Source organism: Maniola hyperantus, chromosome 17 (assembly GCF_902806685.2).
Source record: "Maniola hyperantus chromosome 17, iAphHyp1.2, whole genome shotgun sequence".
Taxonomy (NCBI): Eukaryota; Metazoa; Arthropoda; class Insecta; order Lepidoptera; family Nymphalidae; genus Maniola; species Maniola hyperantus.
Genome location: NC_048552.1, coordinates 800214 through 827125, shown reverse-complemented (window position 1 = coordinate 827125; position 26912 = coordinate 800214). Strand labels below are relative to the sequence as shown.

Sequence of the window (26912 nt, the reverse complement as noted above, 5' to 3'; positions counted from 1 at the left end):
TTCTAATTGTAACCGCTAGGATATGGAACGCCCTTCCAGCATCAGTTTTCCCCTCTATTTTTATTTCGCATGCAGATTGCAGATAGCTATTATATGACGTAGACATTCGCTAAGAGAGGATGACTTTTTGAAAAGTCAACCCTTATAAGGGGGTGAAATAGGGGTTTGAAATTTATGTTGTCCTTGTTGTAAGGTGCGAGCATAAGCTAGTTCTATTATATATTTATTCCAAGAATAGGATTGTAAAATAGAGCAATGTCATATAAATTGGCCTACTAAGATATAGTAGGATTCAATCATCCTGTGGTTTATTAGCGATTACCATCGGATATTTTAGCTGAAGGTAGGTAGGTACTAATGGCTTTTTGATGTCGAGAAAACGAATTTCAAAATCTTATCAAGGCCCATTTAGTAGGTAAGTATTTCAGTTCTCGTGTTGAGAAGTTAATTCATCATCATCATCATGTCAACCATCGCTGGCCCAGTACTGAGCACGGGCATACTGTCAGAATCTCGGAAAAACTGTCTGGTGCGCTTCTTCTTCTTCTAGTGCCTCTCCATTACTGAAGGTCAGCAGTCAGTTTTTTAAACTTCTCCCTGTCCATGGCTAGGCGGAATAGTTCTCCGACTGTTTTAATGCCAGTCCACTCCCTGATGTTACGTAGCCATGACTTCTTTCTTCTTCCCACCCCTCTTTTCCCAGCTATTTTACCCATCATGATTGTCTGCAGCAGGCGGTACCTATTGTGTCACAAAATATGGCCCAGGTACGAGATCTTAGGCTGCTTGATGGTTTTAACTAACTCGGTCTTTTTCTGCATCCGGGCAAGAACCTCAGCGTTGGATACTTTAGCCGTCCAGCTTATGCGGAGCATCCTGCGATACGTCCACATTTCGAAGGCTTCGATCTTTTTCCGTAAGTCCTCCACTAGGGTCCATGCCTCGCAACCATATAGAACTACGGGCCAAATGTAGCATTGTAGGAGTCTGATACGGAGTTTTAGAGAAAGCTGGTGCGCTTGGCCGTGCCTATTTACCACTCTGCCGGCAAAGCCGTGCCGCCAAGCGATTTTTTTTAATAAAAATAGCGAGCAAACGAGCAGACGGGTCGGGTCGCCTGATGTTAAATGATTACCACCGCCCATGAACATTTGCAGTACCAGAGGAACTACCAATGCGTTGCCGGCCTTTCAGGAATTTGTTGGTCCGCCCCTTGAATAACCCCATGTTGTAATCTAATGGAACACCGCCAAAGGGAGTTGATTCCACATTTTGCATGTGCGTGGAAAAAAGGATCTGGAACAACGGATTTAGCGTTCCGGTACGATGCCGTTTAGAAACCAAAGGGGATGTGTTTAATGAAAACTGCCATACACCTGTTAGTCCGCTTCAATCTTACACTGCATCATCACTTTCCAGCAGGTGAGATTGCAGTCAAGGGCTAACTAATATCTGAATTAAAAAAAGAATAAGCAGAGTTTATGGCTATAATCCACCATGGTGTCAGATTAAACTTGTCACACGATATTTAAAAAGTGAAGTGTGTAAATATAAAAATATTTTGGGGCTTCCTTTTCCATACACTGCTTAGCATCTTCCTTAAAAACATGTTACTAGGTTTCTTAGTTTTTCTAGGATTGTAAACAAGATTATCTAAGTACGTATATCAAAGCAAAGCTCTAAGTCTACCTTAGATAGCCTTGTATGTTATGGAAATCTGCAAGCAAGTCATTTATCAATTTTTTCTGGCCGGGAATCAAACTTGTATGATTCTGGGAGAAGTAAGATTGCATCGATGCCGACGTACTCGTATCAAAGCGGTTGTCTATGGATCATATATTGTAACTTGTCATTTCCATACTTCCATACTTATATTACAAATGCGAAAGTGTGTCTGTCTGTCTGCTGGCTTTGCACGGCCCGTCAATAAAAAAGAAGCATTAGAAGAAAAAATAAAGAAGGATTAGGTAGGTAGGTATTAAGAGCTTAATAAGTTCGCAAACAAACAGACGACCAGTTTAGCGACAAATATGCCGTGAAAATTTGTAAGTAAAATGCAATTAGATTATAACGATTAAGTAGGTAATAACTAATAAGTTAAAAACGAAATTTGGTACAGCTTGCATTCCAAGGACGGACGGTTGGGAAAGGCTACTTTTCAAAAATTTCACACGGGATTTAAAAAACCTAAGGTCAAAATCGCGGGCGTTATCTATTTGGTACCAAATGAACCAATTGGTACTGAATGGTTGGTGAATTTTATTCTCAAAAGAAATTAGATACACTTATATCTAGTATTATACACCTTACATACTTTTAATCCCAGAAAATCGGAGTTAAAACGGGATTTGAAAAACCGAAACCTACAAGACGAAGTCGCGGACATCATCTAGTTTATAATTAATAGATACCCATGTCCGATAGTATGAAACGTTGAAGCAAAAACTAAAAAGTAGCGTAAGTAAGGACGGTGGTGAGTGCGATGCGGTGACTCTAATGCAAGCTGCAGTATGCCGTAATGAGTGGTCTGGTAACTAGTGGCCGCGACACAGGAATGTGATCTCATTCATATTAGCCCACTGTCCCGTAATAGACGAGTGGTACCTACTAGAGACGGACCATTTCACAGATAGCATGTGAAAAATCATATGAAATGCTTTTTCATATGTAACACTTGCTGTCATACTTAAAGTAGCCTGTGAATATTTTATGAAACAAAATCTCACAAGCTTTGAAAATTGTTACATTTATTTCAGCTTTACTGTTCGCGCGCGCACGGTCATCGATCCGAGCTAAAGAGCTCGCAAGCGAGAACACTCGCATACCTGCTTGTTAGAAAGGGGTACACATCTAATTCAGTCAACGTATTACGTAGCAAACAATAGTTTGGTAGAGTACGCGGCAGACAGTAATGTACATCGACCTTTAGAAGGAGATAGCAGATTTATTCATCCAAGGTAGAGCGTTGTCATATAGGTATGATATGAGTGATAGAGACAACGCTCTACAAAGCTGAAATGTCATTCTTAAGGCCGATGTACATTACTTTTAGCCGCGTACAGTACTTTTCACGAAAAGCGAATTTTGACACTTACCTACTTAAGTGTGAAAATTCACTCTCCGTGAATCCGTGATCGTAATTCATAATTAAATTGATGTAGCAAACGATTGTATGCGCGAAAATTGAAATATCAATTTCCGTGAAAAATCGCATGTGAAATCGCTGTGCAGAAAAACGACAATTTCACCAAATGAAAATGATTTGAAATTAGCAATCATACCCATCACTAGTAGGTACTTAGTACTTAAGTACCTACAGTACGCGACAGGACGAGATGGCAATCGGGGTAACAGGCGGACTGACGCCCCGCACACCCTCACGTCACCGCGTTGTGCGGGTGTGCGGAGCGTCCGCACCATGATTGCCTTCTCGACCTGTCGCGCACTTCTATGAGTACATGTATAGACGGCGTGAGAAAGCTTTATAAGAGACTTAATAACCTTCTTTATGAAGCCCTATATCAATGTTTAAAGTAGATTTTTATTATAAACTAAGTACTTGGTACTTTGATGATGCTCGCGCCTTCGTCCGCGTATATTATCCGTATAGTTCTTTTTAATCCCGTGGGAACTCTTTGGTTTTGCGAGATTAAAAGTAGCCTATGCTCTTTCTTCTCCAGGATATAAGTTATCTATGTAATAAGATAATGCTTGCGACGTCCATGTACATTTAAGTTTTTTAAGAATCCCGTGAGGACTCTTCAATTTTCCGGGACAAAAAGTAGTCTATCTCTTGAGCGCAAGCTGTTCTTTTTCTTCTTCTTTCTTCTTTGGGGCTATGCAGCTCCTTGTTATCCCTGTATCACTGCGACCGTCTCCGATCTATTCTGTTTGCCTCCACTTCACACTTCCTTGTCAAATCCTGTGGCCGCCAGATACAGCAGCACCTGACGACCTCCCTGGCTCAGTGGTGAGCGCTGTGGTCTTAATAGTGGGAGGTCCCGGGTTCGATTCCTGGCAGGGGTTTCGAATTTTATAATTTCTAAATTTCTGGTCTGGTCTGGTGGGAGGCTTCGGCCGTGGCTAGTTACCACCCTACCGGCAAAGCCGTGCCGCCAAGCGATTTAGCGTTCCGGTACGATGCCGTGTAGAAACCAAAGGGGTATGGGTTTAATAAAAACTGCCATACCCCTTCCAGGTTAGCCCGCTATCATCTTAGACTGCGTCATCACTTACCACCGGGTGAGATTGCAGTCAAGGGCTAACTTGTATCTGAATTTAAAAAAAAAAAAACCTTCTTGACTGGAATTGAAGTAACTTCCTCAGGGTAAATTATATGTTTCCCTGAGTGGACGCTACGCTGTTTCTGCACCTACCAAATTTCGTCATAATCGGGTAAACGGATGGGCCATCAAAAAGTACAGATAGACACACACTTTTTATCTTTTTTTTTAAATTCAGATACAAGCTAGCCCTTGACTGAAATCTTACCTGATGGCAAGGGATGATGCAAGGCATGAAGACTTTGGCGGGGAGGGGCGATGCACGCACAACAGACGGAAACGTTTAAGTGCGGAAACCAGCCCAGAATGAAGAAGAAGAAGAAGAAGGGATGATGCAATCTAAGATGGAAGCGGGGCTACCCTGGAAGGGATATAGCAACACCCCTTTGGTTTCTACACGGCATCGTACCGGAACGCTAAATATCTTGGCGGCATGGCTTTGCCGGTAGGGTTGTAACTAGGACCGGCCGAAGCCGCCCACCAGTATCTCTATAATATTACTAATACTTATAAGGAATTATTTATTCTTTACGGAAGTAAATACCTACCTCGGTATATAGTATGTAAAATTCCTTCCTTCAGCGTTTGTAATTATAAATAGAACCTCTAATAACATTCGCAATAAACAAAAAACATAATAACACTCAGGTTTCTCGGAGAAGCGGAGGAATATTTCTAATTACTTCGCAAGGACCTTTCCCTTGGCGCGATAAGTTTAATGTAAAACTCGCTTCTTTAGTATCCTGCTTGCATATTAATATTAGCTTTGACTTTCTAAAGCTAAACGCACATACAAGGAGCAAAACCATTGAATATTTTAGTTTTTATAATAAGTAAATTACGAGGAAATTCGCAGAAGAAAAGCGACTGACATAGCTCACAGGAATAGCAAACTGAAGTGGCAATGGGCAGGTCATGTCTGTCGCAGAACCGACGGCCGATGGGGCAGATGTGTTCTGGAGTTGAGCCGGCGTAAGCGCAGTGTGGGACGACCTCCAGCACGCTGCTGGACCGATGACCTGATGAAGGTGGTGGGGAGCGAATGGATGAGGAAGGCGGAGGACCGTGTTTAGTGGCGCGCTCTTGAAAAGGCCTCTGTCCAGCAGTGGACGCAACAGGCTGATGGATTGGATTGGATTGGAATATTTAGATGCTTTTTTGCATACCTACATAACTGCTGAGTTTCTTGTCAGATTTTGCTGAGGAATCTGCTTTTTGAATCGCTGCGATGATGGAGTATCACTACAAATTGACTGACTAGATAGGCCTATTATTTAGGTAGATAGCGCATGTGAAGTAGACCAAGATTACTGAAAATTCCGTGGAAACTCTTTGATTTTCCGGGATAAAAAGTAGCAAGCGTATTGTTACAATTACAGTAGGTAGGTACGTGGCAGTAAATAATGTACATCGGCCTTTAGAATTACGTTTCGGCTTTGATATCGTCCCTCCACCTAGTGAGGGGTCTTCCAACGCTGCGTCTTCCGGTGCGAGGTCGCCATTCCAGCACCTTGGGACCCATAGAAACTGTAGAAAGTATTTTGGGTTTAAATCCACATTTTGTGTATCAAAACTTGAAAACACAATGAACAGTGATCAGAGAGCAAGCGTTTGATCTATAGATCTTACCAATAAACAAACATGAGGTAAAGAACACTAATAGCGTAACGGAAGCGAGCAGATCTAAGGGGCGGAACGCACGAGCGACAGTCGTCCAAAATAAATATCTGTGTGTTTGTTTACTTTGTTTGTTTGTTTTTCCTTCAATAACGCTGCACAACGGAGCAACAGATCAAGTTGTTTTTTACGCGCATATAAATAGTTAAAGACCTGGAGAGTGGTATAGGCTACTTATTATGGCAAACAATCACAGAGTTCCCACGGGATTTTTAGAAACCTAAATCCATGCGGACGAAGTTGCGGTCATCAGCTAGTATTATAATTTTTGGTTGATAGAGCCAAATACGATCAAAAAGAACATAAATTTGTCATAGGACCCATTTGGGTACTTCATTACACACGTGACCAAAAGTCATTCACCTCCGAGTTTCTTGCTGGTTCTTCTCGGTAGGAACGGCATTCCGATTTCCGAACCAGTGGTAAATTAAAACTACCTGACTATTCATAGGTACTTACTTTTAAAAAGTTTACATGAATAAAAAAACATTCTATTCTATTCTATTCTATTCATTTTCAAATTCAAACGGTAAAGTACAAGTGGCCCTATCTCGCACTTGCTTACTATCTGATTTACTATTAATTAAATATAAAACTATAAATCCTAGTGACAAAGTTATTTGGAAGCAACCGACTGAGCTTTTAATTAGGACAAAAGCCTCGGTAACTTTTTATGATTTGAAAAGAGCAATTACTGCTGAGCTTCTTGCCGGCTCTACTCAGTAGAATTTGCTTCCGAACCGGTGGTAGAGTCACAAACGTAGCAAAAGAGACACTTTTGTAAAAAGAGAGACACTTCTGAGAAAATTCTGAAAAAATAAACTGAAATAAATTAAGGATTTTTGCGAATACTTAGTGCACTATTTGATAACACCTAGGTGATTCGCCTTATATTCGCCGGTGTCTGCGCTCTGGTTGAAAATCTGCTGAGTCTGCTGAATCTTAGATAGAGCCTACAGGCTATTTGGATTTTCAGTCTGCTGCAGCTGATCCCAAAAGCTTAGTAGGTATGCTCTATGTTTAGCGACTTGTCGCATGTCAGACAGAACAGTCGGCCACCTGCGCTAGGCCTAATAGCGTATAGATCTAAGTGGCGGAGCATACGTGCGCGCGCGCCATCTAATAAGTACATAATTGTAATATTTGTCCATTGATAAAGCTCGCGATTTTAGCCAGTCGAGATCGAGCCGTGGACGGGGACGCACGTGTCTCCCGTAGCTCCTCGCGTACCAAGACTACAGTGGCATGGTAATTGTGACAAAATAATACGTAAAGGATAATAAATATTAGCGACGGACCCCGGTCGACGCCCATTGCCTTGCTAGGAATTGGGTATCGTATTACGTAATTTTTTATCCTGTAAGAATTTTTTTATTTTTTCTGTATTACTAGATTCCAGTAAGAATAAATAGGTTTTGATTTTAATTTTTAAGAGTGCTTTAAAAGAAATATTAAATTAAGCTATGGACTTTATGTATTTAAGGAGTTATACATAAATCAATAAAACTGCTATATTATATCTATCCTCCAATAGTTAGGTGATACAAAGTAGGTTTGGAATCTGAAAGGTCGGAGGTTCGAACTTCACGCGTTGGACTATTTCCACGCACAATCTTAAATGCTAACTTAGAGGGGAAGAGTAATAAGTATAATTAATCATCTTTAAAAACATGCCGCATTATAACTTTAATAAAACTTATTAATAATATATAAAAGGAAAAGGTGACTGACTGACTGACTGACTGACTGATCTATCAACGCACAGCTCAAACTACTGGACAGATCGGGCTGAAATTTGGCATGCAGATAGCTATTATGATGTAGACGTCCGCTAAGAAAGGACTTTTGAAAATTCACCCCCTAAGGGGATAAAATAGGGGTTTAAAATTTTCGTAGTCCACGCGGACGAAGTCGCGAGCATAAGCTAGTTAATAATAAAAATGCTATTTTATAATTAAGTAGGCAAAAGAAATCCAAACCCCTTTTATAGTTTTCATAATGACCCCTTGGCTTGATGAAAAATATTGAAAATGCAAATTTTTGCCTTTTTAGGAACACAAAATCAAGTTTATCTTTCATTAAAATAATAAATTAAGACGAAAACTTTGGTTAAGTATGACCAAAGTTTTCGTCCAACCCAAACCAAAGTTAAGTACCTATTATACTTATAAGTCAAAACATATTATTGATGAATAGGTACCTATTTCACACCTCTAACTTTTCGGACTTATGTGCGTTTTAAGTAATTAAATATCACTAGCTTTAACGGTGAAGGAAAACACCGTGAGGAAACCTGCATGCCTGAGAGTTCTCCATAATGTTCTCAAAGGTGTGTGAAGTCTATCAATTCGCACATGGCCAGCGTGGTAGACTATGGCCAAACCATTCTCACTCTGAGAGGAGACCCGTGCTCTGTAGTGAGCCGGCGATGGGTTGATCATAAATAATAATAATAAGCTATGATAGCCGTTTGGTTAGGACGTCCGCCTTCTAATCGGAGGTCGGGGGTTCGATACCGGGCACGCACCTTTAACTTTTCGGAGTTATGTGCGTTTTAATTAATTAAATATCACTTGCTGTAGCTACTGATAAATTCTATATGAAATAAATAAAGTATGGTTTTGATTTTGAAAGCTCCGTAAATGCGTACATCAGTGACGGATGTGTATGTTATTATTACTGCGACGGACGCTGGCCTGCGCTGTATCATAAAGTTTTTCCTCATAAAATAGCACCGACTTCTATCTCGGACCGATTCAGTCATACTGTAATTACATGCACATGGTATCTACGTTAATATTTTTTTTTTTTTTTTTTTTTTTTATTCAGATACAAGTTAGCCCTTGACTGCAATCTCACCTGATGGTAAGTGATGATGCAGTCTAAGATGATAGCGGGCTAACCTGGAAGGGGTATGGCAGTTTTTATTAAACCCATACCCCTTTGGTTTCTACACGGCATCGTACCGGAACGCTAAATCGCTTGGCGGCACGGCTTTGCCGGTAGGGTGGTAACTAGCCACGGACGAAGCCTCCCACCAGACAAAATATTCTGCCTTATAACAGAAAATCTATCAAAGGAATGTGTGTTCGAACTACAAGCTCTTTTATGCTTCACAGGAGTTCGATCTCAAAGTTAGATGTCGATATAAATGACAAGATATTATGTCCAAGTGAACAAAATTTTCACGGTTTTGGAACCAAATGAATCAGCGCCACCTCTTAAAAATACTAATGAACGGCCCGTTTGAAATCCAGACGTCACTGAGGTTGCATTTGTGCTAAAGCACCACTGAGTCGGTGCCATTTTGTTTGTTCAATAGCCCTGTCCATAAAAAATAAAAAATAAATAAATAAGCCATTTATTTCCAAAACACAATTATCATCTAGGCAGGTACAATATTAAATATTCTAGTATTAATTCGAAGCTGTTATTAATATTAGTATCATTCTTAAGTTGAATTAATATTGCCTTGTTAATAAACAGAATATTAAGAACACAGATTATATTTTTAAATTTCACATACATATAACAGAGAATCTATCCTCTCTATAAGAGAGGCATACTTGCGCCGCTTGCCGTTTTCAGCTGTTTCTGCTGCGGCTCCCGGTCTTGATGCTGTCTCCCTGATATGACACGGGGCTAATGTGTCGACGCAAGTTGCATCCCATATTACCGCCCGTCCCCGTTCCCACGGAACCAGCGCGTCAACTTTGACAAGTTAGAGGTAAATGCCATGGGATCGAACCCCCGACCTCCCCAATAGGAGGCGTAAGTCCTTGCCACTAGGCTAGCACGGCACGGTATTCGAGATTTACGACTACAACTATTCTAACCTAACCGAATTCGTAGGACTATTGTTGAATTTGACAACCTCCCTGGCGTAGTGGTAAGCGCTGCGGTCTTGTTAGTGGGAAGTCCCGGGTTCGATTCCTGGCAGGGTTTGGAATTTTATAATTTCTAAATTTCTGGTCTGATGGGAGGCTTCGGCCGTGGCTAGTTACCACCCTACCGGCAAAGCCGTGCCGCCAAGCGGTTTAGCGTTCCGGTATGATGCCGTGTAGAAAACAAAGGCGTATGGGTTTAATAAAAACTGCGCCGTGTAGTAACCAAATGGGTGTCGGTTTAACTACCATACACCTTCCAGGTTAGCCCGCTACGATCTTAGACTGCATCTAACTTGTATCTGAAAAAAAAAAAAACCGGCCAAGTGCGAGTCAGGCTCGCGCAATGAGGGTTCCGTACTACAGTCGTATTTTTCGACATTTTGCACGATAATTCAAAAACTATGATGCATAAAAATAAATAAAAATCTGTTTTAGAATGTACAGGTGAAGACCTTTCATATGATACCTCACTTGATATTGTCACTCACTTGGAAAGTTGAAAATACTAATTATTAGTACATGACCACAATTTAATTTTTTTTTCTGTGAGCTAACCCTAAATTCGCGGTTTTCAAATTTTTCCCCAAATGTCAGCTATAAGATCTACCTACCTGCCAAATTTCATGATTCTAGGTCAACGGGAAGTACCCTGTAGGTTTCTTGACAGACAGACAGACAGACAACAAAGTGATCCTATAAGGGTTCCGTTTTTTCTTTTGAGGTACGGAACCCTAAAAACTAACATTATAAACTAGTAATTTGTAGTAACTTTTGAAAGTTCCAGTTTAGCTATATATATATAGCACGCTGGCGATGGCGGCTGGACATGTAGCGGGCTACATCCTCGGCGAATAGGGCCAGGGTTACATGCTGGTTATCAGCACGCAGTAGTATCGTATGGGAACTTCGTTACGTTGTCATTTGCGCAATCACACATCGCGTCCGCTAGTTCTCAACTATACATTACATCAATTATGTGGGAAACTATAATAATTAACTAACTAGCTGCCCCGGCGAACTTCGTTCCGCCTAACAGTCGATTCAAATTTTTTAAATTTTTGTCTCCGTAAGAACCATCCTCGTACTTCAAGGAATATTATAAAAAAAGAATTAGCGAAATCGGTTCAGCTGTTCTGGATATTTGCGCTGAGCAACACATACCTTATTTATTGCTAACACGCAGAGTTATGCACTTTTTGCTCCTATGATGGTATGACAGCTCTTTCCCGAAATTGTAGCCTGAGGTTTGAAGTCAATCTAAGATTGCGATAAGGCTAGCTTTAAGTTTCATTGTAACATTTGAAAAAAAAGCGGCCAAGTGCGAGTCAGACGTATTTTTTCGACATTTTGCACGATAAATCAAAAACTATTATGCATAAAAATAAATAAAAATCTGTTTTAGAATGTACAGGGAAAGCCCTTTCATACAACACCCGACTTGATATAGTTATCTTACGTTGACAGTTGAAAATATTAATTATTTGTTCATGAACACATTTAAGTTTTGTTAAATGGTGTAACCTCAAATCCACGGTTTTCAGATTTTTTCCCCTTATGTCTGCTATAAGTCGTGTTTTTAATTTTATTTTTAATTTGGCACGACTTTTATTATAATCTATACTAATAATATAAAGAGGTAATGTCGTTAAGTTTGTTTGTAGGGGGTAATCTCTGGAACTACTGAACCGATTTTGAAAATTCTTTCACCAATAGAAAGCTACATTATTCCTGAGTGACATAGGCTATATTATATACACGCGGGCGAAGCCGCGGGGATCAGCTAGTAAATTATATTGCTCATGCATCATCCGCAAATACAAGCCATTGTTTAATAAAATTATCCACTAATAATATAAATATCTAGGGTAATTTTTACTTTATGGTAAATGTACTCATCTATCAGCTTCCTGCATTAGTGGCGACGTTATCATCGTGAATCACCATACAATTTTATGTAGAAGTATCGAAGCTCGCAAAGCTCAGCTAATTACTTTTATAGCCCATCATCAGGAGCGAAATATGTTATGTTGCTTACTTAAACTTACAATTCTATTGTGTTGACGAGAGAAAGCGCCTATTAGTCCCGTTTGCAAGACACTTTATGTGTACTTCAGGTATACGGGCGTTTTGTAGATAAGATATTTCCTTTGGTAGGATTAAAAAAAAAGAATATTAGCCATTTTAAATGACTTATATTCCCCTTCCCTCTCCAACTAAGCGTCAGGCTTGTGCTAGGAGTAGGTACGACAATAGTGCAACGGGCGGGGTTTGAACCGTCGACCTTTCGGTTTTCAGTCCACTCCTTTACCGGTTGAGCTATTGAGGCTTTAGCTTTCCATTTCAAGCATTCTTATTTAAAAAAAACCGGCCAAGTGCGAGTCAGGCTTACGCACCGAGGGTTCCGTACTACAGTCGTATTTTTCGACATTTTGCACGATAAATCAAAAACTTTTATGCATAAAAATTTATCTTATAATGTACAGGTGAAGCCCTTTCATATGATAATATACTTGGTATAGTTATCTTACTTCCAAAATTTAAACTAAACACATTTTAACTTTTTTTTCGTGATGTTATGTAACCACAAATTCACGGTTTTTGGATTTGGAAGTACCCTATAGGTTTTCTTGACAGACAAGATACGACGGACAGATGGACAGACAGACAGCAAAGTGATCCTATAAGGGTTCCTTTTTTCCTTTTGAGATACGGAACCTTAACGGAACGGATTTAAGTAATTAGGTAATTATATAATTATTTTATTTTGATGTGTTTTTCCAAGCCCCTTTGAGGTTATAAATTCCTTTTTGATGAGTAGGTACTGTCATGATACATTCCTAGGCAAACATTAATCCCTATTGTACATACTGGTACCGACTCTAAACCTAGATTTAAGATTAATAGTGGCGTTGTCATTGGGCTATTCGCCTTCTAACTGTTAATTTGTCATTGTATTTGCGATTTAACTGCCTCCAAGGCTTGCAACAAAGGGATCACATATCAATATCTGTTGTAATCAAAACTTGGCATCTATCACGTTACCTTAAAGCTTACCTTGCTACAATAGAGGGTAGGCCAGTCTATCTATAATACATGGTATAGGGTACATTGTGAATTATAACCTATACTATTTAGATTGTCTTTTGGTTCCATTGTTATTTGAAAGCTTTTACGAATCTCTTGATCGAGCTTTTTGCATCTTAGATTATTCCTATGTAAATCTAAACGATTTATTAATTTAATTTTAGAGCCTCAATAGTTCAACCGGTAAAGGAGTGGACTGAAAACCGAAAGGTCGACGGTTCAAACCCCGCCCGTTGCACTATTGTCGTACCTACTCCTAGCACAAGCCTGACGCTTAGTTGGAGAGGAAAAGGGAATATTAGTCATTTAACATGGCGGCTAATATTTTTTTTAAAAAAAAAATAAACGCTGTGGTAGCCTAGTGGTTAGGACGTCAGCCTTCTAATCGGAGGTTGGGGTTCGATCCCGGGCACACACTTCTAACTTTTCTGAGTTATGTGCGTTTTAAGCAATTAAATATCACTTGCTTTAACGGTGAGGAAAACATCGTGAGGAAACCTGCATGCCTGAGAGTTCTCCATTATGTTCTCAAAGGTGTGTGAAGTCTACCAATCCGCACATGGCCAGCGTGGTAGACTATGGCCAGACCTTTCTCACTCTGAGAGGAGACCCGTGCTCTGTAGTGGGCCGGCGATGGGTTGATCGTGATGATGAAATCTAAATATATAAAAGGAAAAGGTGATTAACTGACTGATCTATCAACGGTCAGTTTAAACTACCTCCCTGGCATATTATACTGCACAACTCTCCTCATCGCCCGCTAAGTGACTCTGAGCTTTTTTTGAATAGATAAGTCACCTGAATAGATAAGTTTTTTTATACATTGGACAATTTTTTAACAAATATACAGGGTGTAACCAGAACGCTAGCAAAAACATAGCGTTAGTGTGTAATCTCTAAACTAAACTAAAATGATACGTCTAAATCTATTGCCATCCCTTTCATAATGTTGCTTGCAGAAAAGGATAGCACTAGATTTAAACCTGTTAATTTAGTTTAGGTTTAGAAATTGTGTACAAGAGAATTGGCCCCATTGTTATACTAATTACTACCTAAACACAATCCAATACCAATAACCATTTGCCTCATTTTGTAGTTTTAGTGATTTAGTATTTTTCAAACCCGCAATGTATAGCGTGCAAAACTCGGGTCAATGCCCCGCCTACGATGCGGCGTTGACTCCGATTGGCTTACTTACGCAACGTTCGTTGACTTATATCGTTAGATGATTTATTCGCAATATATCGTAAACTTTTACAAAATTGTAGGAATTTCTTTAGTATCATATCAGTAATCATCAGTTCTATCACAATATGTCTTCGTTTTTGCCAGCGTTCTGGTTACAGTCTGTATCTGTGTATTCCAATTTGCATTGTTGTCGTCGTCGACAGTTTGTCGAGTGTGGTGTGACAAGGTGACAAGTTAAACCCATGAAAGTGAAATGTGTGTCGACATAATTGCGCTATCGCCGTTTGTTTGTTTCACTTATTTGACATCTGTTCTGTACGCTTAGTATAAGATTTTATGTCTCACTAACGTTGATAGTATTCGAGAGTCGAATAACGTCAAAGTATAATGGACCTAAAGTCCTTGAATTGAAGTCAAAAATTCAACGCCACTAATTTTCATGTAATGAACCAGAATAATTTTAATGTTATAATATTCATGTAATGAACACCAGGACCTGGTAGAATGTGTAAGGTGTGACTAAACTGATGTAAGACCTACATGTACCCTCATTCCAGCGAATAAAAGTTTATTTATTTTAAATTTCGCAACGTCTCCGCTTGGAGCGCTGGATGTACATGTGTAGACCAACTTGAGCTTTGAAACAAGGCGGTTAAGATCCAGTTTACTATATAACGCGGAAGTGTTTCGATACTCGAATACTATCAATGTTGGTGAGACATAAAATCTCGTACTAAGCGTACTGTTTGGAATTTGTGGAATTTCGTATCGTGTTGTAATTACATTGGAGTATGAATCTTGTTTTAATTAAACTATTCATTTTGAGAAACAGATTAAGAGTTCGTCATCATCATGATCAACCCATAGCCGGCTCACTACAGAACACGGGTCTCTTATCGGTATGAGAAGGGTTTGCCTATAGTCCACCACGCTGGCCAATTGCGGATGGGCAGACTTCACACACCTTTGAGAACATTATAGATAATTATCAGGCATGCATGTTACCTCACGACGTTTTACGATTAAGCCGAGTGATATTTAATGATTTGAAACGCACATAACGCTGTCAAATTAGAGGTGCATGCCCGGAATCGAACCCCCGACCTCCGATTAGGAGGTGGACATCCTAACCACTAGGCTATCACAGGACTTGATTTGTGGCATAGAGATGGTTGAAAGGACGGAGAGTAACATAGGCTACTTTTTATCCTGGGAAATCAAAGACTTTCCACGGGATGCGGACGAAACCGCGGACATCGGCTAGTCTAAAATATAATAAACTTAACTTGAAGGTAATATTTTAAGTAAGTACCTACCTGCTTAAAACTTAGTACAAAATAATAATTCAACTAAGTTCACGCAAAATTTTTAAGTTAGAGATAGAGTTTTTTAATATATATATATAGGTATATATATATATATATATATATATATATATATATATATATATATATATATATATATATATATATATATATATATATTTTAAAAGAATATTAGTCATTTTAATTACAAATATTCCCCTTTCCTCTCCAACTAAGCGTAAAGCTTGTGCTAGGAGTAGGTACGACAATAGTGCAACGGGCGGGGTTTGAACCGTCGACCTTTCGGTTTTCAGTCCACTCCTTTACCCGTTGAGCTATTGAGGCTCTAATTGTTAATTAAGTTAATTTATGTTATAAGGTACGATAGGGCTGTCATGTAGGTACATATTGTATAAAAGTTTTAAAAATAAATAAAGATAATAAAAAAAACTAAGTTTAAACGACAATCCAATAAGTGAACTAAATTGTAAGTTGTAATGTATCACGGAACATCACACATCTGTAAATTAAGCTCAAGCTGCGAGCTTTGAAGTGAAACCCGAGAGCTTCCGCGTTGTATCTATCCTATCCCTATCCCACGGATACTGCTAGTATGAACGGTGCCTTATGTGCCAACAAACCTCGTTATGATATGCGATATGACCACATTTAATTTGATTTTACGCTCCAATGGTACCCTCTTTGATAATATCGCTGTGGTTTGTGTAAGTAGGTATTTAGATATTAGCGACTTTGTTTCTATGAAAGTCATAGGTAGCTGTAGGTAGGTATATTATAGTAAATAGGAATACATATAACGTAGGATTTCGTAGCCATGCTAGTTGCTTTAACAGCAAAATCTTCGAACACTGTTTCGACGACCTCCCTGGCGCAGTGGTGAGCAGTTGAGCACTGTGGTATTATGAATGAATGAATGAATCAATTTTTATTTATTACAAAAAAAAATACATTTGACTTAAATGGAGTCCTGGCCCCTAAACTAGGAGATTTCGAATCTTAGGGGCCAGTGCCTTTCCAGACATAGTGGTTTTACTTAAAATTAATTAATAACAAATACACAGATTGTGTGTTTGAGTAAGTGTGTGTGTGTGTATGTAACTATGTGTGAGTTGCTATGTGTGTGCTAGTGAGCGTGTACGCGAGTGCCTGGTAGTGGGGTGGTATTATACAAGTGGGAGGTGGGTTTCAATTCCTGGCAGGGACAATTTGGAAATTTACAATTCCTAAATTGTCTCTGGTTACACCAGCAAAGCCGAAGCAACAAGTAATTCAGCGTTTCGGTACAATACAGTGTAGAAACCGATGGCCTATGGGTTTAAAAAGCCTTAATCTTAGAATGCATTGTAACTCACGACCAGGGTGCGATTGCAGTCGAGGATTAATTTGTAATGCAACAAAAAAAGCGATGAAATACAGATCCGAGACATGGTCATTCATTGGTCGCTAACTATAGGCCGCATTTTTTTTTTGAATTATTTATTGCACACACAACATATATACAGATAACAATATAAGATACAAAAGATTAATGTCAGAATCATCCCTATGGACCTCATAAGAAAGCTCAGAGTCGCTCAGTTTTTTTTAAATTTATAGACTAGCGCTTGGCTGCAATCAGACTTGCAAGTGATGATGCAGCCTAAGATGGAGCGCGCTTGCCTAGAAGATGCCTATTCACTTCTCTACTGCTACACGATCAAATCAGAAATGGGGAGATTCGTAGGAGAACCAGAGTATTCGACATTTCAACAAAAAAATATCATTTTAGCTTGGCGAAGTTTCCACAAAAATCTGTACCTATAGTAAAATCTGTGTCAAAGATCATCAAGTTCCTAACGAAAGTGGACATCCGTGAACATGGTACAGTTTTGAGCGTATAATACTTGTATTTATGTACGTACCGACACACTGTATCGGGTTGCATGTAGCAGTTAACGGAATTACCCAAACTATTCATATTCGGCGGCTTGTACCGAAACCTTACAACGAAATCAGAGCAAAGTCCTGCGTGCCTGTTTTACTTTGTCGCAAACATAGACGGAGCTAGCGGTGTGTTCATAAAAGTGAAGCCAGAATGAAAGCTGTGCCACTGTCACCGGAAATATAATGTCATCCGTCATTTACTATCTCTAGGAACATGATATAATTCCTAAAATCAGCAGAAAATCCGTGAACTTCTATCGTACAGATTTCATATTAATTCTATACATTTCCTAAACAGCAATCGGAATTCTGGATGAAAAATTTCTCCAGGTGTACTTAAATATTCGTATACAAGTGCGATTAGTAGGTACTTGTGGGATTGGGATGGGTCAAACGTGGCTCAGAATACCAGCATATCTGAGCAGTCTTTTTTGTCCTACCCCTAGTGTTTTTCTAAAATGCGAAGACTGAAAGAGCTAAATGAAGCGAGCCTACGAGGCTAAGTGGAGCGTAGGAGGAGGTGGCGAGCGAAGCGAGCCGTACACCAAACACTCTATTTTTTGTTAAATTTGAAAAAAATAAATTTTAATTGTCATAGTATTAATATTATGTTATTTTATCGTACGCGCCTCGCTTAATCTTTGAGTTCGTGCTAATAACTGCTAAATTACGATATGAAATTACGGCTTGAAAGGATTGATTTGATTGGATATTCGATCAGTCACCGTAAATGTTTCAATACCAATACACAAATACACAATCTCTTATCTAAACTTATATAAAAGGTTTAACTTTTTTATAATGCTCCCTGCGAAAAAGAATAGTTCTAGGTTTAGAGTTTAAACCACAGTCCCATCAATTTAGTTTGAAATTGTAAATATCGAAGTTTTATTTTAAAGAATATTAGCCAAGTTTATTATACTGACTAAGCTTGTGTACGAAAATAGTGCAACGGGTGGGGTATGAACCGGCGAGCTTTCGGATTTCAGTTCGCTCCTTCCGTTGAACTATCGAGGCTCTGTATTTGTTTTAGTTTTGGCTGTTATAGTTTACAGTCCACAATTTTCCGCTAGTCTGTGCCCGACTCTACCACTCAGCACACTAATTTGTTCAGTTTCACGTTGCGGGCAGATGTTCTGAAAACTCAACTTACTGAGCACTTACTGTGGTTGTAGTTAACAATAAACTGTATTGTTTTAATTGTGGACAGTGTGTGAGTGCGCGTCGAGCGAGGTCGATTTGAGTTTTTGGAGTTTTATCTACAGCTGCTTTAAGACATTGTGAAATATTTTGTAAGTTATTTACCTATTTATTACTTTTCATAGGTATAAGTACTTATTTGTTTTTCGTTGTTTAGTGAAAATATTTTCGTTCCTACTATTTAGAATAGAATAGAAAAGTGTCAGAATTTTTGTCCAAAATCCATAGGTACCACTTATAATATAATAACTAGCTTACGCTCGCGCCTTGGTGACTGACTAACTGACTGACTGATCTATCAACGCACAGCTTAAACTACTAGATAACTAGACGGATCGGGCTGAAATTTGGCATGCAGATAGCTGTTATGACGTAGACATCCGCTAAGAAAGGATTTTTGAAAATTCAACCCTTAAGATGGTGAAATTGGGGTTTGAAATTTGTGTAGTCCACGCGGACGAAGTCGCGAACATAAGCTAGTATTATATAAAAGGAAAAGGACTGACTGACTAATCTATCAACGCACAGCTCAAACTACTGGACGGATCGTGCTGACATGCAGATAGCTATTATTTTTTATTTATTTATTCAATTCCTTAAATCTAGCATTACAGGAAATGGTCCTAATGCACTAGATTAAGCCTTAAATATTATCTAAATCTAATTAATATATTAAACTAAAAATTAAAAAAACTTATATTAAACCCCCACTATCGTAGCAGATAGTCCCCAATGCAACTCTTGTGAATTCACTCAGAGCACAACGTTATGACGTAGGCATCCGCTAAGAAAGGATTTTTAAAAATTCAACCCCAAAGGGGGTGAAATAGGGGTTTGAAATTTGTGTAGTCCACGCGAGCATAAGCTAGTAAAATAAAATATTCTGCGTATTTTAGACATCTACTGTGGATAGCTATATATAATATTGTATGACCGTGACATAATTATAAGCTCTGAATCGCCTAGTTTATGCCTAGTTTCGTCAATAATATCTAGACCAAATTCAATCGTCCATACATCGTCCATTAGCCATAGGTTAAACTGATAACCTATTAGTAAAATAATTGAAAATTTTAACGATAAAGTCATATCAGTATAAATAACAGAAATTGACTACAACTTCAAATGGGCTAGAATATACAAATCTGAAATGAATTCTAATGGACAAATACTAAAATGAGAGTTTAAGTAAATTATATATAATCATTATAACTAAAATAAGATTTAAAAAAAAATATTAGCCTTGTTAATTATGCGAAAAGCTTGTTCTAGGAGTAGGTACGACAATAGTGCAACGGACAGGGTTTGAACCGGCAACCTTTTGGAATTCAGTCCGCTCCTTAACCGTTGAGCTGCTGGGGCTCAATAATTACTGGTATCATATTTCTTGTGACACAAACTAGATTTTAGCGATACCTACTGCCCGTTGGGTTGGACATCTTTCTTTCAAGACATATGAAGCGATTTGCTTCCTCGTTGCTAATTCAAACCGCTACGATATGGAATGCCCTTCAAGCTTCAGGTTTCTTCCTCAATATTAAGATTTAAGTACCTACTTTCAAATCAAAAGTGAACAGGCCTTATAGACAGTCGCGCTCCACCTTAAGCTGCATAAAACTTGCCAGCAGGTTTGAGTGTTTTTAAAAAAAAATCCGGCCACGTGTGAGTCAACTCGCGCACCGAGGGTTCCGTACTCGGGTATTTTTTTCAACATTTTGCACGATAAATCAAAAATTATTATGCACAAAAATAAATAAAATCTGTTTTAGAATGTACAGGTAAAGCCTTTTCATAATGATACTCCACTTGGTAGGTACCTATAGTTATATTACTTTGAAAATTGAAAATACCAATTATTTGTTTATGAACACAATATTTTAATTGTTTTTTTCGTAATGTAACCACAAATTCACAGTTTTCGGATTTCTCCCTTTACGTTCCAAATTTCATGATTCTAGGTCAACGGGAAGTACCCTTTAGGTTTCTTGACATATATCCAGACAACAAAGTGGTATCAAGTGTTCCGTTTTTCCTTTTGAGGTACGGAACCCTAGAAACTTAGGCACTAGACTAGCATCAGTAGCATTGACTTCGACCTCATTAAGGAGCTAAATAAACTCAAAAAACGTGATATGATGATCAATCACGATGATAGATGATCGGGGAAGAACAAAAAGTAAACAATGTGTACGTGCGATGAGCCCGTTTCTTGTGATATTGGGTTAGGAAACATGGCCGGCACCAAGTGGGCCGCGGAAAGTAACTTACGTAAGTTACTTCCACACAATTCTAACTAGTGTTGTTATGGATATCCATATCCGTAACCGAAACTATCGGATATCCGAAATAAAAAATTTCGTAACCGAAACTATCGGATATCCGAAATAAAAAAATATCCGTAACCGAAACTATCGGATATATCCGAAATAAAAAAATATCCGTAACCGAAACTATCGGATATCCGAAATAAAAAAATATCCGTAACCGAAACTATCGGATATCCGAAATAAAAAAATATCCGTAACCGAAACTATCGGATATCCGAAATAAAAAAATATCCGTAACTGAAACTATCGGATATCCGAAATAAAAAAATATCCGTAACCGAAACTATCGGATATCCGAAATAAAAAAATATCCGTAACCGAAACTATCGGATATCCGAAATAAAAAAATATCCGTAACCGAAACTATCGGATATCCGAAATAAAAAAATATCCGTAACCATAACCGAATCCGAAATAAAAGTTTCGGATAGTTTTGGATAGGGCGGAGTTTAACTAAATAGTAAATACTAAATATTTTTTATAAAAATGTTGATTCAAATATAACAAATTACGAACGTTAATTAAATTTTGCATTTAATTAGTAGTATTTCATTTTACAGTTCCTTAAAAAATTAATATTCGTAACCGAAAGTATCGGATAATCCGAAATAATTTATTATCCATATCCGTAACCGAAACCGATATTATATGTTACCAATATCCATATCCGTATCCGGATCCGAAATTATATATTCATAACATCCCGCTTATTTCGCTCAACGGTTGAGCCTTGCCGTTCAGCGAGGTAATAGCGCCAGTGTTTTGGGCACAATGCCCATAAATGACCATTTGGACGGCGTATATTTTTTGTAAATATAAATTTTTTAGTGATAAGTTTTTTTGTATGTATATACTATATATAGTTTTTTTTTTGTTGTTTTAATGTATGTTTGCAAAATAAACGTAGGATTTGTTATATCTATATATAAAATCCCTAATTCTAACATCTAAATAAAGTACTTAGAAGTAAGAAATGTGCCGTGATAATATTGGGGAGGATAACCTCCAAGGTTCGATCCTGGCCACGATTCACGAAACTCGACTCTTCTTCGAAACTTTTCGGAGTTATGTGCGTTTTAAGCAATTAAATAGGTATCACTTCTTGCTGGTTCTTCTCCGTAGGAACTGCATTCGGAACCAGTGGTTAATCAATCACACCAAAAAAGTCTTACTCCAAAAGCAAACATCTTAATTACACTAGCGGCACGCTATGATGGCCGGTTTGACACATTACAATAGTGATGTGGAATGTCAATTTATTCTCGAACAAAAAACAATTAAGTTTTGTTTTTGTACCTGATTAAATAGGTTTAATAAAACAAAAATGTATATGTTTATTTAATTTATTTGAACGAACTGAATATTTGAACGAAAATGAATATACATACTTTATATGCACACAAGAAACATATGAATACAAAAGATACCGAAAAAGGTGCCACAAAAGGCCATAATTAATCAGATTCGTCCATACTACTATTTTCACTGTCGTCACTGCTATCATCACATACATTAATAATTATATGTTCGTTTTCTATAATATTATCTATTTTCACATCTCTTTCATAATCTTCCCTTATTAATTTAACAGTTCTATTCACAACCTTTTCCCAGTCTCCTTTAGTCACATGTTCACAAGCTTCTTCTAATAATTTTAGCATTTTTTTTGTGGTAAATGGGGGTTCTGTATTGTGTCTTGCAGCATATCCCTTAATTTGAGCCCACACCAACTCAATCGCATTATACTCACAATGGTAAGGCGGTAACCGTATAACTCTGTGCCCATGTTCTAATGCTATTTCGTCAATGACGTATCGGATCTTGGTTGGTTTGTTTTCTTTTAAAAGACGTACTAATTCCGCTTTTAACATATTCATGTTTGCATCTACGCCATTTTTACGAAGCCATGCGACGATATCAGCTTTCTTTTGGGATTGGGCAGGTGGCTTGTCAATTTGCATCGAGTGGTATGGGGCGTTGTCCATAATTATAATAGATGGTTCAGGGAGGCTACACAACATTGAGGTAAACCATTCAGTAAACTTTTCTCCATTCATGTCTTCATGATAGTCTCCAGTGGTTTTTGACGCAAAAGCCATGAGAGAACCTTCGACAAACCCGTTGATGGTTCCGGCGTGACAAATTATAAGTCGCGATCCTTTTCCTACAGGAACTTTGGAAGTAGATGCTGCTGTGTCATCGTTCCAAGAACGGCCTACAGTATGGTTAGCATTAAGCCATGTTTCATCCAAGAACACAACATTTTGCCAATTTTTGATTTCTTTCACTTGCCGTAAAAAAGTATACCTTGCCATCGCTATATCAAATCTTTCCATCAATATTTTGCGTTTGTTACATTTTTTGTATCGAAATCCAATGGTCTTCAAAATCTTCGTTAAAGAACTTTCCCCACCGAAGAATAATCCAGCTTCCTTCAGTGAATGCACCAACTTTTTTCTTGTTGGATACTCCTTCTGTAAATAGTAGCCGTAAACATGTCTTCGGATAGCATCGGCATCAAAGCTATCGATGCCTACGACTGGTTTTGCTCGTTTTCTCTTTTTTGGTGTGTGAAGTTTATTTTCTTCTGTGCCAGTCTCGCCATATTTTTTTTTAGTTATCCGTCTAACAGTTCGTTGTCCAATATTAAGCGCATCAGCTACGCGTTCAACCACTGACGTTATAGGTAAAATTGGCCCTCCATTTTGAGCTTCACGATCGAAATAGTTACGAAGGCGTATTAGGAACTCACGTGTCTGACTATTTAGAACAGTTCTCTGCGTACGTTCGGTCATATCGACGAAATCCACAACAAAGGGCTTGAACAGAGTCCAAATTAACGAGCAAGGGTCAACAGTAATGCAGTATCAATATTTGAAATCCAAAGCCAGGTCAAAACTATATCACAATCGCATTGCACTGACAGTTTATACTTTTCGAAGCAACGTCAATTCGAAACTGCTTTGTTTTGCATTGAGCATTGACGCGAGTTTGCCGGAGGTAGTAGTTGTGCTAGCCAGCGATCCTATGTGACGATCGTATTAGATTCCATTTTTAAAAATTTATTGATATTTTTTTGCGATTTCAGAGGTTTGTCCACATAGTGAAAATTGTTCATATTCACAAGTACATTCACCCCTTAAATGGTGCAAACTGATTTTTCTACACTTGTATACATTTAAGAAATCAATTTAATAAATAAATTTTGAGTCCTAAACCTAAAACTACATTCGATAAAATTTATGAATCTCTGCACATCACTATCGTCAATAAAGTAATACAATTATTTCCTTCAAAGTCGTTATCAATTAATACGGAACTTCATGAGCGGACAAACGTCAAACCGGCCATCATAGCGTGCCGCTAGTTTAGGCGAACAATTGTTGTGCAACACTCGATAAAGTACAAATAAATGTACAGATAAAGCCTGTTGCAGCTACAAGTACTGTTATTAGGGTTCCGTGACTCGTAATGAAACAAGCGGAATAATCCATGCCTCCATACTAATATTATAAACTAGATGATGTCTGCGACTTCGTCCGCGTGGATTTAGATTTTTTAAAAATCCCGTTAGAACTCTTTAATTTTTCGGGATAAGAGTAGCTTATGTCCTTCCCCGGAATGTAAGCTAACTCTGTACCAAATTTCATCAAAATCAGTTACACTTTTGGGCCGTGAAAAGCTAGCAGACAGACAGACGCACTTTCGCATTTATAATATAAGTATGGATATCGGAATGATGTAAGGATTCTAACGATACCCCATACATCCAAATCTGTCCAGGCATGTAGGAGTTATGCTAGAATAAAGAAACTGAAATACATACATACATACATAAACGAACCCTGAAAACATTATACTCCTTTTTTGGGCAGTAAAACAAGATGATTTAGGACGATTTAGAAACAGATTTAATAAAATCCTTAAATGATCCTTAATTCCTAAATAGTACTAATATATATATACCATTTAGGAATTAAGGATCATTTAAGGATTTTATTAAATCTGTTTCTAAATCGTCCTAAATCATCTTGTTTTACTGCCCAAAAAAGGAGTATAATGTTTTCAGGGTTCGTATATATATATATATATATATATATACCGCTAGGCTGCATCATCACTCGCCACCAGGTCTGATTGCAACCATAAATTTAAAAAAAAATAGTACCTACCTTCCTAGATTTTTTTGTCATAGCGAATAGGTACGGTCCCAGATTTTCTGGAGCAAGAAATGTTTACCTTTTTCTTCATAAAAAACCTACGGAACTTTCAATATGCAATTCCCATTCGGTCTTTTCGGTTATTGTATAATGGTTAGAGGGGTTATTGTGCGTGGCAACATCGATAAATCGATAATCATCGGCTTATCGATCAATCATCGACCGTCAATGTCAACTGTCAGGTGTTTGGCGCCGCACTGTCTGCGCAGGAGTTCGATGACTTTACAATATTTTGATTTTTTAACTTGACGCACTGACGTCTGACATCAAAGTGATCATGAAGTACTTCAAAAGGAAAAAGGACGGAATTTTATTTTTACTATTTACTTTACTTTTACTTAATTACGGAATCCTAAAAAACTACGATATTCAAAAAATAAAGCAGATTTCATTCCACAGATTTTTTAGCTTTCATTTCTACTTACCTACCTACTTATTATGTAAAGGTACTAAGACTAAGTAAGTATATAAAATTATTAGCCAAAGTTATAAAATACTAATTTTACAGTAGGCTGTATACTGTATCTAATAAGGCAAGCCATATTTTAATAATTAAATTAAGTTATGGCTTTAGATTACGTGTACCGTGACTAAAAACCACATTGACACTATTGGATTTATGGTATCATATTTTTAGGTTGGTTAAGTTTGGCTAAGTTTTATTATTCACTGAAGAGACGTTTCTATCATGTTTCTATCAGTATTTAACGCAATTAATAATTAGTTATAGCTGTATGAATGGATTATAAAATATTTCCTTATTTCCTTCGGTGTCGAGACCCTTGGTCCGTGGCGGTGTCGAGACCCTTGGTCCGTGGGGTCCTAGCGCTATAAGACTTTTTAAGGAAATAGCAAAAAGGTTAGTCGACATCACAGGAGACCGAAGAGCTGGCAGCTACCTCGGACAAAGAATTAGCCTAGCTATCCAAAGGGGGAACGCTGCCAGTATCTTCGGAACCTTGCTTAAAGGGACTCCTTTTAATAATATATTTTAGTTGTAATATTATATTTTTTAAGGTTTTAGTTTTAGTTTAAATTATTAATTAATTAACTTTTAATTTGAATTTATTTTCTAATCAATTTCCTTATAATATCATCACAACAATTTTTTTATAACTAGCCTATGCTCGCGACTTCCGCGTGGACTACACAAATTTCAAACCCCTATTTCACCCCCTTAAGGGTTGAATTTTCAAAAATCCTTCTCAGCGGATGCCTACGTCATAATAGCTATCTGTATGCCAAATTTCAGCCCGATCCGTCCAGTGGTTTGAGCTGTGCGTTGATAGATCAGTCAGTCAGTCAGTCACATTTTCCTTTTATATGTTTAGATTATGTAACAGAGAGATTGCTATAGTAACTTGTTTCCGCGGATAGTGTATAGTTGTTACCCTCTTCGTAAACCGAATTCCTCTAAACTCGTAGCAATAAATCGTGCGCAACAATTAATCTCGAAATTAACATAAATGATTCACCGCGCGGCGCGGGTGAAAGAATATTATGAATTACTTCTCAGCGAAGATAATGACTTTAAATATAGAGCGGCCGCCACAGTGTAAAGATACACGGTAGTCCGACGCCTTTGATCTCCAGTAGGTCGATTTCGTAAAACCGGCATCAATCATTTACAATATCAATTGTTGTAATTGGCTGAATTTGTGCGAATCTTGTTGCAACAATGTATTGTAGCCAATAGTGAGCTAGTGTCAACCAATTAGAGGTGATTGCGATCGTGACATTGTAGCTGTCATTCTACCACCATCGAGCAGCGGGTAATGACAACCTTTCAACATACCAA

At 38.1% G+C, this 26912-nt stretch overlaps 1 protein-coding gene across 1 annotated transcript in view; it reads left to right on the top strand.

The window, feature by feature from the left end:
* The first annotated feature begins 7096 nt into the window (after positions 1–7096).
* LOC117990003 (fibrillin-2-like) overlaps positions 7097–26912 on the top strand; it is a 79107-nt gene continuing 59291 nt past the window's right edge. Inside the window, exon 1 of the mRNA XM_034977425.2 lies at positions 7097–7208. Within this exon, the coding sequence (XP_034833316.1) occupies positions 7206–7208 (3 nt within the window). The 5' untranslated portion in view covers positions 7097–7205. The remainder of the gene's footprint in view (positions 7209–26912) is intronic.